At 43.0% G+C, this 19,515-nt stretch overlaps 1 protein-coding gene across 10 annotated transcripts in view; it reads right to left on the reverse strand.

Annotated features, from left to right (window-relative positions):
- LOC111667333 (pleckstrin homology domain-containing family A member 5-like) overlaps positions 1-19,515 on the reverse strand; it is a 218,679-nt gene that overhangs the window by 46,733 nt on the left and 152,431 nt on the right. For 9 of the 10 annotated variants that reach the window (XM_087178445.1, XM_087178446.1, XM_087178442.1 and 6 more), the window contains exons 5-7: positions 14,562-14,615; positions 4,190-4,364; positions 903-1,007 (exon numbers count right to left, since the gene is read on the reverse strand). In XM_087178445.1, the coding sequence (XP_087034571.1) occupies positions 903-1,007; positions 4,190-4,364; positions 14,562-14,615 (334 nt within the window). The remainder of the gene's footprint in view (positions 1-902; positions 1,008-4,189; positions 4,365-14,561; positions 14,616-19,515) is intronic. The other variant, XM_087178441.1, reaches the window with a different exon arrangement.

The raw sequence follows: 19,515 nt of genomic DNA on the forward strand, positions 1-19,515 counted from the left end.
TTGGTTTTCATTCATTCAGCCTAACGTTGTCATGTTAGCTGATCTCTAGCGGTTGCTAGGGGTAGTTATCTTAATCACAATAGTTTTTCACAACCTTTGGTGCTTTGATTTGACGTTAGCGAGGCTAAAATATTTATAGCCTTAAAGGTCCCATATTTTACACTTGCTCCGTGTTTTATTTGAAGTGTTGATCCATAAGAAGCTATATTTGTGGTTTCAAACCCAAAACCATCTCAATGTAGTTTTAAATCTCCGCTCTCAGGCTTCTCTCTGGAGCTCTAGTAACAGGTCAGTGAGCCAATAGAGACATAGCAGATTTCAGGTAAACATTTAGAGAAACCAAATCCTGCAAGGTTGGATGTTGGGTCCATGTGGGTGGGACTGTGGGCATGATTGAGAGCTTTGCTGTGACATCACAAAGTTCCAGAAGTCCTGACGGCTGGTTTTAAGGCTCAGTTTCTGAATACAGGCTGTGTGCATTTCTCTGTGGACTGAGGCTTTGATACTTTCACAGTATTAATATATATCCTAGACCTGCTTTATTATCGAACAACACATGGACATCTCACTTTCTACAATATGGGACCTTTAATGAGTTATAGAACTACAAACAAATCCCTACTAATTTCAAGATGCTGCACACAGTCACCACATTGCTCCAGCATGTCCTCCCCTTAAAACCTAAAAAGCGAGGCTGGATGTTTGTTGCCTCCAGTCTCCAGTTTCTAAGTTGAACTAACCATGTCCTGATTCTAGCTCTGTAGTCATGTGAGTTATCAGATGGGAGACTGTATTTAGCATCTCAGTCCTCAGTGCTGTATGATCACCAGCACCTGCTATTATCTGTCCACTCTCAGTCCCACACTGACTTGGACACATCCCATAATGCCTTCCTCCTGTACCTGTTTGTAAAGCCAGTTGCTCTTGACCACCGGGGCATTGGGGTTCCTTTTAATGGAGTTGGACCTCTTGCCAAAGTTGTGGACTTTTTTGGAAGACCTAGAGGGCTGTGAAATGATAAAGGAGAGAATTATTTATATATATATATATATATATATATACGGTAAATTCAGCTCATTTACATCACAAATATTGAAATGCACATATATGAATAAATAAGTCACACAGAAGAAATTAAAAAAACCTTTATCAAAAAAACAAGAAAACAGAATTTAGTATTCATCTCTTGCAGAGCAAAGGCGGCAAAGAGACAGACCGAGAAAAATAACCCACGAACTCAGCTGTTCTCCCCTGATCTCAACACAACAATCTGACAAGACAAGTGCTCTGTGCATCGGCTGTGAAAAAAAAAAAAAAAGAAAAGAAAAGAAAAAAAAGCCTTAGCGCAAAAACAGCAGCAGCACCTATAAAAAGCAACAAGAGAGGGAGATGTATTCAGCTCATTAAACACAGCATATTCGACAACCCCCATACATCAAGGCTCACGTACTGAAAAGTGCAGCAGTGTAGCATAAAATTCTCTTTAATGTCAGTCAAAAGCACAAAGACAGATGCATCCTTTGAATAAGTCTAAATTTAATGCAAATCACTACTGAACCATATTCCGTCATCATGTTATGATGGTATTGATTAGAGTGAAGAGTGATGTTTTCGTGACCTCGTACCTTTCCTCTTACACTAGAGAACATGCATACTCTCTCCCCACTCTCCCCCACTCTGTCTTTTTCTTTGTTACACAACTTTTCCTCTATAGATAAAATGTTTAAGCCAGACTGCCATGAGATTTGCTGTAGGTAATTATGGCGCAATTGACTACCCATACAAAGTTTCCATTAGCCCACAGGAAACCCTGTCTCTGTCTGCATTGGTCGGACCTGTTCGCCAGCATGACTGGGGCCGGGCCAGAGCAGCGACGAGCGACGAGTTTGTCCTTCCCTGCACATCTCTGCACATTTTTTTTTATTTGGTTGGTTTTGTTGTAAATTAATTATTCATATGTGTCTCCCATTTTCGCTGCAGTCCAAGAACTGGATTGTGACACTACGAATTAAGTTTCTAGACCAGATGTAGTTTTAGGGGAAATGGATTTGCTGGCTGTGTTATGTTCACTGGCAAAAAGTGCTACCTCCACTGTAGTGAAGCGTGTCAGTAACTTTGGGTTTAGGTTGCCGTTGATACTGTAAGAGGAGTAAAGAAACAAGTTGTAGTTGACCATGTTGGTATAAAACCCTGGGCATGGATGCAATGCTACAACAGCCTTCATTAAAGAGCGTTAATGAGGTCGGGGATAAGGTCTGGCACAGGTGGTGTATCAGTTGATGCCAAAAGTGGTGGATGGGGTGAGGTCACAGCTCTGTGCCGGTCAGTCAAGTGCTTGTCTCTGCTTGTTATTGTGGCAATTTAAGCAAAAGAAAACACAAACAGCTTCATTACTTACACTGTAAAATATGCTCGAAATGCTAAAATGCTTCATCTTTCCTTCTTCTTCTACACACAGTGTGCGTGTTGTTTTTTTAAAAAAATGTTTCTCTGGCAAGTCACGGAGCTGGACCCACACAGCTCGGCTATAAATAATGACTTCTCATGAATACGTGAAGCTATGCAGTGTTACACTTTCCTTAGACCAGTGTAAGCAGAAGCGGTGCATCAGTTATTCATGAAGGCACCGAGCTTCTGATTTGATCCACCCGTGCATATTTATTTCCTGTCTGTTTGTGTATTTATTAAGCGTTTATACATGGGCACGGTGTTCAATCTAACAGCATGGTGACCCATTTCAGGACAGTCGGTCAGTGCAGAGGGCCAGCGGGTTTCTAAATGTCCTGAGGTTGAACATTATTGAAACAACAAATCAACTCCTTCAGGGGCGTTAGCGGCTGCACTGATGGTTAATGTTGGTGTGCATCACTTCCATTCATTCCATCAGTTATCAATTCAGGGCTCTAAACAATGAAGGCAAAAAAAAAGAAATCAATCAACAATGCAGTCACCTTAATGACCATATAGGTTGTTTGTCCCTACCCTTTCATACAACACATAGTAGCATACCAGACCTTTGTCGCCATGGTTAAAAAATATTACATTCCACGGTTGTGGAATGGTTGTTGTCTCCTGTGTTTTGTCGACTCATCCATCCACCCCCACCTCCTCCTAATGCAGACTGCTGAACTGGGGCCGTAAAGGGATGCACATGGTCAGCAACAATACTCCTGGGTAGGCTGTGGCATTCAAACCATGACTGATTGGTATTAAGGACTGAAAGTGTGTCAAGGAAACTTTCCCCACACCATTATACACCACCACCATCGGCCTGGACTGTTGACACAATGCAAGTTGGGTCCATGGATTCATGCCGTCGATGCCAAATTCTGACCCTGCCATCTGCTGTTTCAGCAGGAATCCAGATTCATCACATCAGACTACGTTCTTCTATTCTTCAACTGTCTAGTTTTGGTGAGCCTGTTTCCACTGCCGCCTCAGATTTCTCAGTAAAAACTCTAGAGACTATTGTGTGTGAAAATCCCAGGAGATCAGCAGTTTCAGAAATAATCACACCAGCCAGTCTGGCACCAACAATCATGCAGCTGAGATCACATTCCTCCCCCCCCATTCTGATGTTTGATGTGAACATTAACTGAAGATATGTAATGCCAGCCTGCTAAAGGTACAAGAGGATAAGTTAGCAGATCACTGCTATAACTGGCTGCTGGAGACCCTAAATGAAAATCCAGAGGATCAGGTAAGTCATTAGGGTCTATCCTCTGAGGACCATGATTACCTACCAGGTTTAATGGTAGGACATCTGATAGCTGCTGTGCTATTTCATTCCAAACCTTAGATGTCAAAGTTATAGCGCTTCAGTTATAGAGTTAGCAGTATTCTTCCTCTCGGGACAATGAATGTCTGAACAAAATTAATGACAATGCATCCAACGGTTGCTAAGATATTCTGGTCTGAACTAAAGTGGGCGACCGACAGACCAACATTGCCATGCCTAAAGACACATGGCTAAATAACAAAAGAAGCCCCCCTCCCATGAAAAATACAGTATATCAACATCCTATCCCGTCAGCCTCCTCTTCCTCACCCGTCTGCCAAAGATGTTTCGTAAATTTAACTTTATTAGATAAGAATAAGGTCATAACCACATGCATCGGTTTAATTATTTTGAGCCCTGATTTAGAACAGTGATTAAATTTCTCATCAGTATGTGTGGATGGAGACTGACCCGTGTGGAGCAGGTGGAGGTGGTGGTGCCTGTGGTGACCGTGGTGACAGGGCTGCCGGGGAAGGTGCTGTAGTCGGAGCCACCCGTGTAGTTTGAAGCCTCGCTCATGGTGCTCATGGGACGTTCCTTCTTGTCAGTGCTGCTGCCCTGCTCTGATGAACCCTTCGGAGCCGGCCTGCCACAGGGCGAGAGACATAGAGAGACGAAGAGAGAGAGGGAGTCAGTCAGACGCTTGACCTTTATATGAGGAAGGTACAGTAGCACACAGGAGATAAGAGGTGTGACCATGTACTTCAACCATCTTCACCTTCAAACTGACTGTAACAGACACATGATGAAATCAGTGAGCATCAGTCCGGACTGTGGTCTGTCCGCAGTTCACTTTATGCTCTGCTCTCTGGAACTGCTGACTGTCAGATCTCAACACCCATCTCCTTTCACAGTAAATCCTATTTTGTCAAACTTTTCCATTTCCAAGGCTGAGAAGAAACTTTCACATTTTAACTTTTTTTTTTTTTTTTTTTTTTTTTTAAAAACAGTTTTCTCCTTCAGTTCAGTTCTTCCCCTGAAGAAAAATGACTAAATATTCAAGACAGATACAGGGTAATATGTGTGGTCTGGTGGTTCTAAATAAAAAGATGTACAGTCTTGTGTTAGATTAAAAGCATTAAAAGTGCAAATGTAGTTTTAAACTTCTCAAAGGAGGAGAAGGAGATCTGGGAATGATGAATGAAAATATTTGATGAATACAGAGACACTAGAAGGATCAAGGGAGCTCTGTATAGCTGTGTCCCAATTCAGGGGCCGCATCCTTCAGGGGATGCGCTCTACAAAGGTGTGGCCCTTCATAGCCTACGTAGACCGCGAAGGCTGAACCGAAATGAGACGGTCTGGTCTACGGAGGATTTCCGCTTTGCACCACCAACCGTTGAGTCGCAACGCGTTGTTTGCTTTCATTACCAGCGCACAATGAATCTTGGGATACGTTGGACCTACGAAGGATCCACCCATTGGAGCCTTGGTCACCCAGGGAAAAGAAGGTTACATTTGAACAAGCCTTCGAAATGGGACAACCGCATTGTGCTTATGTGACGCAATCAGTCTTCACATGCAGCCTCCAAAGGATGAAGTCCCAGATATGGGACACAGCTTTTATGTGTGCTGTATAGATCTGGAGTCAGGCATGTCCTCTGTGGTGTTGGGGTTCTGCTTTGTCTCCTTATCTATTTGTGATTTTCATGGACAGAACCTCAAAGGCCAGTTGAAGGATGGAGAGAGACCAGTTTGGGGACCTCGGGACTGGAGCTGTGCTTTTTACAGATGAGGTATTCTGCTGGAAAATGGTCCCAGTGGTGGGACTTAAATAAAGGACAGAAAACGCCTGGATGGAGGCTGAAATGTTTTCACTTGCCCAAAAGGAACCATTTAAGGAGTAAACTCTGATTGTGCCTGAAATACAAAGGAGGTGGGTACAAATCTGCCCTTGGGTGAATGAGTTCATTGCAGGTGGGTGTGTATATGTGTGTGTGTGTGTGATCGTATCGTTACCAGTTTTGTTACCAGGATGACACAGTTGTTGCTAATCTCTGAGGCAGAATCTGTCTGAGTCTTTGTCCCCCCCCACCCCCTCACATCTCATCAGGCAGACCCTGTCTTCACTCTCTTAATGACACCCTGTCTCTGTTCGGGCCATTAAAGAGAGGGAGGATGAGGGCTTGAACGAGAGGAAGGGTAGAATGGCTCAAACGAGTGCGAGCCGAGAGGATGGCCGCAGAAACTGAGATAAAGAAAGTGAGAGTGAGAGACAGCGTGAAGAGAGCAGGTTTTATGAATCACAGCTATTATTCTCCAGGCGTCACCTCTGATATACGCCTCTACGTTCAACCAATTTAAATGGCCTGCCAACTTGGCCTGACAAATTGAACCAGCTCAAAGTTTTTTTAGCCCAACAGAAGGACAATAGCTAATGTGAGAAAAAGAAGGTTCAAGGTCCCTGAGTCTGATTAAAACCACCACGCAGTGACAGCTTTATCTCCGCTGCCAAGGTCAGCAGAATATAAGCAAAGCACGTCAGTGAAACCCAAATCGAAATGGGAACAAACACTCACATCTTATTCGTACACACACTCGTAAGAAAGACTCTGCGAAGCCCGGTTTGTATTGAGTGGGATCGGTGTTGTTATTATTGTTGAGAGAGTTTTTGTTACTTTTCATACTGTTGAATGAAATGAAGTGTTTGTGATGGTCAGACTGTTGCCGGTCCATAAGATACAGCTGAAGAAAGCTGTTTTATCGTATCCCTGAGGGGACGATCAGGTAAAGTAAACATCTGGTAGGCTGTTCAATTTCTGTTTGATAACGTTCAGGTAAAACTAACCAAAAGCTATCTGCAGGCTGAACTGTGTGGGTGGGCGCTCTCAACATGAACCCATTCCACAGGTTTGGGCTGAGCCTCTATTTCTGTTTTATTTGTAAGTTTCATCTGCTTCAAATTGTGCAGCTGGTATTTTATTTTGTTATTTTACAGGCAAGGCTCAAGTAATCAATACCTTTATTATGAAACTGGATCACACATGTGTTCAACCTGATTTCCAGCAGCAGGAAAAGAAACAACCCACTGTACACCACCTGTCCAGCACCACACATGCAAACAAAGGGGATGACTAGCTGTTAAAGAGCTAAAACAGACCTCAAAGGAGAGTAAATATTGTTTTGACATTCATCAGGTGGCCAAAAATATAAATGCTAATGTTGCTCTTTATCTGTTGCATGTGTAAAGAGGCAATTTAGCTGGAAAAAAGAAAAAAAGAAACAATTTAGCTGCTCCAAGTGTCCAAGAAATCGACTCACACAGCTTTAATAATGGGCACAACTATAACTTTTTAATGTATTGGCATTCTTTATACTACACCCTGCTAAAGGAGAAGCTACTGCTGCCAAGTTTAATGAAGCTTGGTCCAGAAATCTCAACAACTCTTGGCCAGACTGTTTCAGTCAGCTCAGGATGATTCCTTTGATTCTTGGATAATAATTCCTCTCCTGTGTGGACTCTTGGAGGTAAGACTGATGAAATATGCAACAAGAATGGCTTCTGCGTGTTGGATAGACAGTGTGTTGCAGTAACAACAGTACGCCGTGTGAGTGTAGCAGTGATATGAGTTCACTGGCCACACTGCCCTCCACGTTTTGCTTCATTAGTTTGGGCTCAGGTTAAAGTTTGGATGTGGGGATGTCTCAGTTGGGAGGAAAGTTTTCAGGCCAGCCTGTCTCTGACACCTGTGATACACCTGTACCGGAGCGTGCCCGACTCCTCAGATACATGTGCGCACTGGCCGACCGCCCGCCCTGATAAAAACATTGGTTTGTCTCTCAGGTGTATTACCTGCCATTGTCCCACACTGGAGAGCAGATAACCAGGCAGCTAGCAGCAGTAACGGCCCCTGGGTGAAAAACGGATGCCCTTATCTCTTCTCCAGAACTTTCAACTCTTGCTACCTGTCTTACCTGCCTTATTAACCATTTATAACACCATCACCGCCCTTACTGTTTCATTCTTTATCTTGTACAGCCTCTATTTAAAACACAACTACTTATTATCACTCGTCGTTCACCATACTGTACTTAAATACCGTACTTTCATTGAAAGGCAAAGTGTAACTGCCGACCATTTCAGTGCCTTGCGGCAGATTAGCAGCTCTTCTATATTCCACCCTGACAGCTCTGATAATCTCCTTAAGTATACAGTTAGCCACATTTACATGTAGTCCCCTGAAGCATATCAGAAACCCCCAACTCCGCTAATCACATCTCGACTAAATTCACATGGAAACTAGAAACATCAATTTCTTGATTGATACTTGAGTTAGTTTTAAAATGTGAAATTACAACCTGATGAGCTGATACATGTGTTCAGAGGGTTTAAGGATTCAGCGGCGTGGATTTGACCAATCAGAGCTCTCCGCAGTGCAGGATATCAGACCTCTTAATGTCATGAATTTTTCAGAGGAGATTCTGTAGAGCAGTTAAGGCATTAAGTCAAGTTAGCTTGTCACATTTAATACTGAGCTCTTAATAGGGGGTAAATGACTGGTATTAGTTAAGGGAGCTGCAGTGGTGAATTGGATTTATGATTAATTATGCCTTTTAGAGTGGTTTAGAGACTTGAGGCAGCATTCCTGGATTCTGCCAAGGGTTCCCCAGAAGCTACAGCAGGTCTGTTGTTCTAATTACAGCTCGGGTTCTCCTTTGATTCAGGATTTCACAGGGAACTTCAAAAAGTTGACATCAAACTGAATTTTCCTGCTCATATCTACACGTAAATACCTTGTGGAACATGTCTTTAGGCTGTTTGTCTGTGAAAATTCTTACTCATCCGGGGAATAGGACGTCTTCGAGTTCGAAGTCAAAGGCAACTGGACTCGGTTCAAATCACAAGGCTTCTACAGTCTCATACATTTAATCTCTGTAAGGTCATTCACAAACCGTCAGCTGTTGACTCTGCAGGTGTCAGTACGCCTCAGACAAAGTGAATGGCGTCCTGTTACACCTGTCTGATGTCGGAACTGGGTAAGTAGGCTGCATCTCACACATTTCGATCGAGTAGCTCAGTTTGATGAGCATCCGCCCCATGTGTAGAGGCTACAGTCCTCGCTGCAGTTGGCCCCGGTTCGAGTCCTGCATCGGACAGCCCATAGCTGCATGTCATTCCCCCTCTCTCTGCCTCCCCATTTCCTGTCTCTCTCTACTGCACTATCAATAAAGGCACAAAAAGCCTGAAAAAAAAAACAAAAAAAAAACACATTTACAGCGAGACCAGGTTCCCTTTCAGTCAGCACTTGTTCGATGTTGTGAGGCTTTTTCTGAAATGTTTGTGTCCCAACACTCATTTTCAGATGTGGTCCACACCATCAGTGGTGGACAGCCGGTCAGGAGCACAGGGGCATTTCCCAGTGGCCTGGGTTGTTTTAGGCTTCCCCTGAAGAGACCACAGTCTTTTTTACACTTAATTACAAACGTGGTCCTGAGGTCTGAGAGAGACAGAGAGAGAGAGAGAGAGAGAGAGAGAGAGAGAGAGAGAGAGAGAGAGAGAGAGAGAGAGAGTAAGAGAGAGAGAGAGGAAGAGAGACAGGGTTTCTGCCGTGAGTATCCAGCTCACATGTAGCCTCCACTTTCGCCTTTAATAACATGCAGTTGCTAAAATGGTACAAAAATAAAATAAAATGTTAACATATTTTTTTCTTATATTTGTTGGTCAATGCCAAGTGTTTGTATTTTGTAATCTGGATAATTTTCCTTCCATCTGAACATAGAATCACATCAACAAACAGAATTAGCCTACAACATCAGGTGGTTTGGTCTGGTGGCCTGTAATGGAGTCGAATTCCCAGCCTGAACTATTGTGTCTGTGCGCCCCTGAACACAACATGATTGCCTTAGTGCTGCGACTGTCCTGCCAAGAAAAAAAGACATGGTCAGCACTTTCCAGCGAGTGCTCAGAAATGACATACTATGTTTAGGATCAAAGTGGCCACAGGAATTGTGGCTCTTGAACAGTAATTAAAACTGTGTTTTGTAATGGTTTTAGGAGGCATGATGTCATACTTTCAATGGCTGTGTCAGATCAAAAAATGCTCATGTGTGTCGTTCAAGAGGGCAAGATATATTTCGTCATCTCATTTCTTGATTCTTGACTGTGTATTCAGGGAGATTAACTTCCAGTGACTCTGCAGCTCTAGGTGGCTCAACGTAGCTTTTTGGCCTCATTTAGCTCATCGTTTTGGTTTTCTATCCTGCAAAACTCCCCTTCAATTTGTTCTGTATCAGTGAGAAAGCTTTGATCAAGCCAGTGTGCACATGACCTGCCCACTACCAAACCACAGACTGAGGAAGCTAGAGGCTAACCTCAACCTCAAAAAAACCTCAAACATCTACCAGCTAAAGAGCCAGATATATTTTGGTCTGCACCAGCCTGAGAGCTGAAAGGAGAATAGATACTGGGTTTATGATAGACACTCAGCTCCAAATGAATGTTATTCTGTGTCTGCTGGATTTATAAACAGGCATGACAAGAGAAAAACTTCCCATACACGAGGAGGGCTTTCTGCAGAGCAACACTCCCTCCGTCTCAGGTAAAAAACAAACATTATGTGCAACAGCCAGCTGATATTTTACTGCAGGGTATGAAACTGTATTGGAAGGTGTATGTCCACGCTGCTGTGTGTGTTTCAATCTCTGAGACACCCACAGTGTGGGTTCAAACACACCCGTCTATTCACAGCAGCCTGGAAACCTCACTGAAGCGGATGAGCTCAAGGATCCGGAGTCAGAATACATTCATTATGAATTTTTTTTTTTTTTTCAGTCGAGCTGGCAACTTTCACATGTATGAAGTCTCAGTGTGTGTGTGTGCGTGTGTGTGAGAGGCCATTTAGCCTGTATAAAACTGAGACCGCAGATGTTCTGAGATTGCTCCCACTTCACGGCTCTGTCAGTTACACTGAACTGCCAGCCAATTGACTGTGAGTGTGTGAGGAGGACTTCACTCGTCTTTAGTAACAAGAGCCCCACATCTAAAGGACGGTGACTTACACACTCCACAGAAAATCGCCCACAGATCGCACAGCCAATCTGGTTCTCCCTCTCTGCCTTTTCAGTCCTTCCCTCTGTCTCATGTCGTCGGCCTTTTCATCTTTCAGTCGCACAGTTATCTCAGCCTTTATTAACCTTTCCTCCATAAACCCTTTCCTTCGGCTGCTCTGTTTATTCTTACTTCAGTGACTCGCTGATGAAACCGGTCTGTGTGAGCGCTTGCGATGAGGGCCGCTACACAGCCATATAAACAGGATCAGAGAGTTTTTTCTCCTGATCCATTTGTTTGCAGTTTGGCTTCCCCTGCACTATGAGCACCAGTGTTTATTTGCTCTGAATGTGAGTGATGGTACTGATGACTCAGCTCCACATCAAACATGCATTTTTTTCATTCTCTGCACTATCTTGCTTGTGGGTTCAGTCAAAGAGAATTGAGTGAAACTCAAACTGGAGCTTAGAAGACATCTGTGTACTAAGTGTTGCTTTACTGATGGTAGCTCAACAGCAATAGAAAAAAGTTATTAGAATTAATTAGGCTTGGGCTGATATTCGATAATATCGAATATCCCAATATTTCCTGCCATATTCAATATTTTCCATAATATCACTTTTCTTTTGATATGATGAAAAATATTGCAATTTTCATGTTTTTTTTACTTTTGCACAGTCTACCCTTCTTCAGAGTCCAACCCTTATTTCACTGCTTTGCTTACTGTACCTACCGTTCTACTTTGCAATGTAACAAAAAAATGTTTTAACTGCCGTTTAGTGGCAACATCGCTTACACCTGACACATAAAATACAATCATATTATTATATATAACAACGTATATATTATAACATAAAATATCCCTTAGACCATAGACTGTGGTCCGTGACGTCACCCACACGTTTCTGAAGAGCGGTTTTGAAGCTCAAAGTGGGGTGTTCCGCTGTCGCAATCTTGGCAGTCCCTGACTCCGCCCCTAACTCCTGGCTAATCCAAAAATAGGCAAAGAGGAGGGGCATGTGTGGAGCCGAGACTTGCCGGTTTTTGACAAGCATACGCTCACCTACCTGTCACTAAAAGCAACATGCACTCAATTAAGCATAACTTTAAGCCACAATAAAATGTAAACAGGTGAGTTGTATAAACAGTTGTTCTGAAGGAGGAAATTAGCTACAGAGACCAAAACTGTTTTTGTACTAGGCTGTAAACATGTTATTTCTGCTGTAAAGTTGGACATTTTAACATGGGAGTCTGTGGGGATTGATTCGCTTTTGGACCCAGCCTCAAGTGGTCATTTGAGGAACTGCAATTTCAGGCACTTCTGTGTTGGCTTCAGCCCTGGGGGATGCTGCTTGGGCTGGACTGTTTTGAGATATTCGATTTTGGATATCGCCCAAGCCTAGAAATAATTAGTGAAGAAATGAAGACAGTATTCGTGTGAAAAACAGAACCTCTGACCAGAAGAGTGCTGAGTATAACTTGACTCTGTAGAGATGGGTTTCATACTGACTTTATCAAGACAACAGGAAACAAGGAGAAAGTGTTGAGTTTGCACTGTCAGTAAAAAGTATCAACAGCAGAATAAAACTTCAGCAGAGTAGTAAACAGAGAGGCTTGCCGTGATAATCTAATAAGATATACTTGTAGAACTGGGGAATTAAAAACAAAGGGCTGTCTCTAATAGAAAGGCCTGGTGCTCTCTGCAGCTGAGGTAAATGAAGTGACTTTATTAAACAGTGCTTTGTGAAATTTATTGGTGAAAAGAGAATTACAGATCTCCAACACAGATACTGTCCACTAGAACAAATTCCTGGGCTGAATTGCTTTTGCCTTCGCTGTGAAAATCATTTAAAGTCTGTTTCTCAGTAATGAAATTGTTTTGTGTTTTATCAGTCTGGATTGGATCAATGAGTCACCGTTCAAAGCTTTAGCTGGAGAGAAGAGCGTAGTAGCAGAGGCAGAGGTAACACAAGGAAAGAGGAAAGTTAGTTGCTAAGAAATTACACAGAAGGTTATTTCATTCAGAGGAAACTTTAACTTTCCCTGCTGTATGCTGAGACACATTAATCATACACAATCATTTGATCATTAGGGTTGCACAGCGGCTCATAAGGAAGCTCACGCAGTCTAAAATAAAGTTAGTGTCAGCAAGAGGCAGAAAAGAGAAGAAGAAAAAGGATCATCACACAGAGGAATGAAGCCTGGGATTAAAGAGAAATGGAGCAGAAGACAAAGCTAGGAGATGCATCCTGACGTTCTGGATGAATATTATTTATTACGCTGTTAAGCAGCGGGAACACAGGTTGATGATACCTGGAAAGTGTGTTTTACCTTTCATATTATACTGAAATTAAAGGAACAGCTTGACGTGTTTGCTGTCTTACAGGGCCGCATAAGAAGATCAGTATCAGAGGCAGGTTAAGAGGGAGGGGGAAACCACAATACTAACTTCACATGTTATGTATCATGCAGTGACAATCTAGTGCCAGAACAGGACAGAATATCCACTCATTCACTGGATGCAGGTTTAAGAAGGTGAGCTGTTGTGATTTTTCAAGGGGATTTGCAGATTCTGAGCTGCTGCCAACCTGTGAGAGCTAAATTCTCTGGCACTGGCTCTTGACTGACTCTGGCCGTAAGTACATGTTAAAATAATAGCATCACAGCTATAGTGTATGTCTCTGTGTGTCTGAAGTCTTTGTTGTTCCATCCTGGTGTTACTGACACACACAGTTTATGTACACTAAGCAGCCAAGATATAGCCAAGTTGTTAGTTTATTGACTTTCGTGTTTGCCTGTTTTGTTGGTCCATGAACACAGAATGTACTGCTTGCTATTATATAATATAACATGTTACTGAGATCAAGTTAGACAGCGCAGAGCTCAGCTTGAGAACGTCTAATCCACTACACTGTCAACAAGTTCTTGCTCATGGTGGGAATTTTGGGTCTCAGTAATAACATTAGAAAGAGTATGTGCTATATGAAAAGTGCCCTTGAAATGACTTCTGTTGTGATTTGGCGCTATATAAGTAAAACTGACTTGACCTGTAGACAAGTCAGAGACAGTCCTGGGTGCTTCCAACTGACAAACATTTGATGAACCAGCTCCTCGTTCTCGAAGTCTTCCCTCCTATAAAACACCCTCTTAGAAATGTCTACGTCAGTTTTCGACTGTTGTGTCTTCTCTGCCCTTTTCTGGTGCGCAGAGCTGAAGTGGGCTTACTGACCCCCTTTATCGGGAAGTCAGAAAACACACATTGCAACCACGGGGGGGTGAGAGCGGCTGCTGCAGTGGCTGTTGGTCCTCAAGTTGGCCATTTCAGCCATATTTGAAAAACGGTGAAATTCATGCTATATTGGAATCGTTTGGAAAGGGTTTTAAGGATGAGGAGTCAGTTTGGCGAATGGGCAGTGCACAGCTTTTCTATAGGAAGCATCTCTTTCTCTGTATGTCCTTAGCAGTGGAAGAGACTGTCCCAAAAGTGTCCAGATAAAGTTATGAGGTATGTTTTTTTTTTTTAGCAGAGGGGAGATAGTGACCTAAAGTTTCTTATTTCTAAACCCGTTGATACTGATCTTCTCACCTGACTGCTCAAGACAACGACCACATGTAGGTTCCCAGAGGTGGAGCTGTTCGTTGAACTTACCCCCGGCTAACAGGACATACTGCATGCGACACCTTCCAGGTTTTAGTCACTGACACTGTCGATAGCAAACTAGCGCTTAAAGCATAAGGGCTGATAAAGACGCTGAAGCCACAGAAGCTCTTCCAGTGATGTGAGAGTGACGTTACCTGCTGGAAGCCTCTAGGGCCGTGTCAGGGTGGACAAGCTTTCCACAATTCATGCTAGAAACAGAACAAGGGAGGGAGAGAGAATGACAAAAAAAAATAAGAACTCAAATAAGGATGCAAACTTAAAATCAGTCATGCTAAATGAAATAAACAGTGACAGAAATCATATCATTAAAGATAAAAAAAAAAAAAAAAGGCAAACATAAAACATTAAGAGAAGGAAGGTAGTTCTTTTTCTTGTATGTGTTTTTGTGGTCAAACAGAAAAACTTGTTGTTTTTGTAAACACCAATCTACCAGCGCCTCTTTCTGATTATTAATTCAAAACCACACTATTTACTCCATCAGTCACAGCTTTGATCAACCCATCTGCCCACCACCGTTCAGAGCCTCCCATTAGTCCAGTATTATATCTCTGTTTTTCTTTGTCTCTCTTGTCTTTCAGAGTTTCAGTCAGTCTTGCATGTCTGTCTGTTATCATTTTTTTTTTGTTGTTGTTGTTTTCCCATCTTCTTATCTTTCTGTTGTTTGTACAATCAGACAACTGAAGATATGTGAGCAGACTTAATAATTGAGTGAGGAGACAGACGCCGGAAGCAGGAAGAGAGAGAGTGACAAGAAGATGAAGAGAGAGGGTCAGAGGCTCGAAATATTTTTTAAAATGCCTCAGCCTCTGAACCTGCTAGGTTGGGGCGAGCAGTGGGCTATTAAGAAAACATCAGGCATATGAACAGAACAAGAAAGTAGTGAGTTGAATATATCACAAAAGAGGGGGAAAAAAAGGGAAACCAGAGAGTCATTAATAAAAGCACGAGCTGCAGAGGCGTATGGTACATTGTAATGAGTTAAGCGGAGGAAAACTTTCCCCAGGGAGGGGAAAAAAAGCAGCTTTCTGGATGTGGGTTTCAGGAATCTCTTAATTTAAAGTTGTCAGTGAGTGACGTTTGAATAGGTGAAGAGCTGTGAAGCGCTGACTCCCATTAAATCACCTCAGGCGGTGCAAAGGAGAAATCAAATTTGCGATAGGGAGAAGTTGATGGTCAAGAAAGGGTGAAGGAAGACAGAGACGCGGTGTACCAGGGGAAACTGAAAAATCCCACTCAAATCACAATTATTCATCCTTTTGTCATCAAAAATCAAGCTCTCTTTCTTTCATTCCTTACACAACGACTCCCACATCAGCTTTCATGTGTTAACCAAGATCCGAGTTTATTCCTCTGAGGGAGGGGGTTAAGGTTAGAAGGTAACTATCCATGTCAGCCATCCAACATCATCATCGCTCCTCTGCTACGAACACTTTCCCAATCAGTCAGACGATCTTGTAGACACTAGTTATTTTCCACCACACCAAAACATTGGCATGCTAACATATGCCAATTAGCGCTAAGGAGAAAGTACTGGTCAAAGATGGCCCTAGATGAAAAGTCAATGAAAAGGATCACCAGATTGATTAGAGTTCATCGTGAAGTGAAATCCACCCTATACCTGTCCACATATTTCAGTATGGGTGACAGTGGTGAACCAACCAACCAACCAACCAACCAACCAACCAACCAACCAACCGACCGACCGACCAACCAATTAACCAACCAACTAACCAACCAACCAACCAACCAACCAACCAACCAACCATGAATGTTTGAAATCTCTGTTAATTCAAAATGAACAAAGGCTAATAAACAAACTATAATAAACCAGCCGATCAACCAACTGGCATTAACATCCCATGAGCCACTACCATGAGCAAAAATTAATATCAGTGCAACTGAGGCTCCAAAAAGGCTGATTACTACACTTCCTACAATACTTTTAGTGACTGGTAGACATTCCGCACCTTCGGCTGGTTACACAGGCTTTCTGTAATAATTTGTAGCCTCAAGGTCGTTTTCTCAAACAATATACAGTATGATGATGGATGGGGAAAGTTTGAAACAGCATGCTGCAGATAGACAGGAGGCTTCCACATAAACACAACCTTCCAGTACAACGCCATCACTTTCATTTCTATTACCTCTCTTTTACCCCTCAATGCTGGGTAGGGAGCACATCTGCGGAAACTGAGGCAGCTTTAACATTTACGTTTACTTCCTCAGCCAGTAGCAATCATTGATCAAGATGGCTTCAGCCCACGGGCAAGGCCAAACAGTTTGGTACATTTATGAATGCATCCAGATAATTAAAATAAAATTAACATGAATTGTGAAAATGCAGAATTCCAAAGTAAGGCTGAACATGTTGATCTGTTTCCAAATGTGATCTACTGATTGAGTCTCTGTATTTCACTCATCTTTTCATGAGACCAGACAGAAAGGAAGACATATAAACTTCCCTGCTCGCAGAGGTGTGAGCATTGTTCAGTCACTGTGGCGCAGTAAAGCTGGTTTTTAGCTGTTACGTAAGAAAGTCATCCACCACCATCTGCGGTGTGCTGGGTTGGATCTGAGGATCTCTCTGAGACTGACACCAACATGAGCCTGGAGGGAAGCTAAGGGCCTGTGCTTATTTATTTTCATATTCATTTCAAAGTTTTAGAGGACGGGAGACGACGTGAAGACGCTTAAGGGCTCATGTGGCACAGAGACGCCTTTATGTTACATCAACTAAAACCAGCATGTGACGTGTGTTCAAAATACAGAGCACACATAATGATGAGGGGCTTCTGTCTCTTAGCTGCAGTTGTTGGAAAGCTGTGCACACAAATACAGCACATGGCTGAACGATTTAGTCTGTCGTCACAGCGAAGGGACCGACGTGGGAAACTCTATCAAAACAGTGCAATAAAAGCCGAACCAGAATCAACTCTTTCTGCGACACATCACTGTGACATCCAGCATGATGCTGCGTGGGTCTATCACATCCAGGTTCTGCATTGCTGGTAGAAGCTGTATCTCTGCTGATGATGGTCAATGATGATGCAATTTTCTGGCGTCTGATGAGCCTTTGAAGGACTTCATCCGTTCCTCCAACTGGACTTCTTGGATTCTAACTCCTTGTCTCATCAGTACCTTAAACAATATGGTCACACCAGCACAGCCCCCTTCGCTGTTGTAATGCAGAGCTGTTTGCTGTCACGTAGTAAACTACTACCACTATTACGCCTGAAGTCTGGTGTTCTGCGTTTTGAACCTGCAACAGTATGGTGCAACCAGTTAGCAATATGGTTAGTTAAATAGAATCATCATCAGCCCAGAAAAGATGAAGCTGATGTTCCTCTCATTCAGTTTTTTTTCCCCCCTCAGTGTTGTATCTACGTTTGCAATAGTGACAAACAAGTTTAAAAAGCTCAGCCATCGACATCTCCAATAACCATTTGCGTTTGGCTAGACGAGGGCTCGCCCTCTCTCGACCCACTGGAGGCAACTGCCGCTGTCTGATAGCATCTTAATGTGCGTCTGCTGTGGGCAGGAGGTTTTCTGGCCTGGGCAATGGGGAGCAACTTTTCAGTGCAATGAATGGAATATGGATGAACATGGCATCCAGCTTCATTAAACATTCCCTGCATGCAAGACTGCAGTTTGTCAGCTACCGACTACGCTGCATACACAACGTCTGGTGGAGAGTTTTCTGGCAGGAGAATCATCATCACTCAGTCGGCCGTTTGTTCTGTCTTTCTGTCCAGATCTCCAATCTCACTTCCGTTTGGGGGCCCATCACGCTCTAAGTTTTGGTGGATGTGAACAGGAAGTATAACATCGTTACGGAGTCAGCGAGTTAGCAGTGGGCTAAGACTTCAACCCTGATTTTTAGCTGTATTTGTTTACATTTTGGCAAATTGTCCCCATTAAGAGTAGGCTGAATTAGCTATTAGCAGCTCCTGTCTGAAGTGTAGCCATGGATATACAGACAACTATCACTGGATTATTGTGATACTAAAGAAAACTTACAAAACGGGATTCTGTGGGAAGTTACGAGGAGCATCTTTTTAACTATGTAAGCAGACTCATGGAGGTTTATTCTTTTTTAAATCAATTCTTTATTTATATATACAAAACAAAACCAACATTAAGGCTGGTGACGCTGCACTCTCTCTTTAACCAACTTGTGAGCCACATCCCATGCCAGGAGATTCTTATGACTGGCTGCGTGCATTCAGGACCATATCAAGCCAAGAATCGTCCCACTGTCACCAAGCCAGGGAATGTGGCGGTTGCAATCTTAAGGCCAACATTTTCTTGGCTGCTGTGAGACCAGCCCGTAGAACACATTTCTGTTGCAGAGACAAGTGTTAATAAAGGAGTCATTGTCGAGTAGGAGCAAAGTCAGGTGAGGAGGTTAAAGTGGGACCTTAACGTCAAGCATATCACTTAGAGTAAGAGATATTTGTTTCAGAGTGTAACCCCATTGGGCACATCCCAAAACATATAAGTAAATGACCCCAGGGCAGATGTGATGGAGGTTTGTTCTTAATGGACATCAGAGATAATGATGTCCCTGGAAAGTGTAAGTATCTCTGCCCCTCATCTCTCCCTCTGTGACCCCCATAACTTTTGTGTGGAAATTCATGGTTTCCCAGAGGAGGGTCCCTTGTGATTTTGGTCGTCACTTGTCCACAAGAAACATAAAAATGTTAAGACTGCCACGCGGTTTACTAACAGGTTAACGGTCACCACGTTGCCCTCTATATTTCGAGCCACAAACACAAGGCATTTGGGCGTCTGCAAGGCTAATAACATTCATCATGCATGCAAGGTGCTCGGACTGAATTTTAAAAGCAGAGATGTTCGGCTTTCACTCGCCATCTTCCAGCCAGTTGGGGCGGAACAAGGTGAAACTCTCATTAGCAGCATTGCTGCAGTTAAAACACCTTTCCTTCTCTGTTACTTTCTCACCCTCACTCTGCTCAACAAGTTTAAAAATACAAACCATGCTCACCTCATTTACATAACACACACACACACACACACACACACACACACACACACACAAGAACACTCTCCTCAACAGGAGCAGTGTGA

Source organism: Seriola lalandi, unplaced genomic scaffold (assembly GCF_002814215.2).
Source record: "Seriola lalandi dorsalis isolate HSWRI2012SDOR001 ecotype SW California unplaced genomic scaffold, Sedor1 jcf7180002054688, whole genome shotgun sequence".
In the NCBI taxonomy this organism is placed as follows: domain Eukaryota; kingdom Metazoa; phylum Chordata; class Actinopteri; order Carangiformes; family Carangidae; genus Seriola; species Seriola lalandi.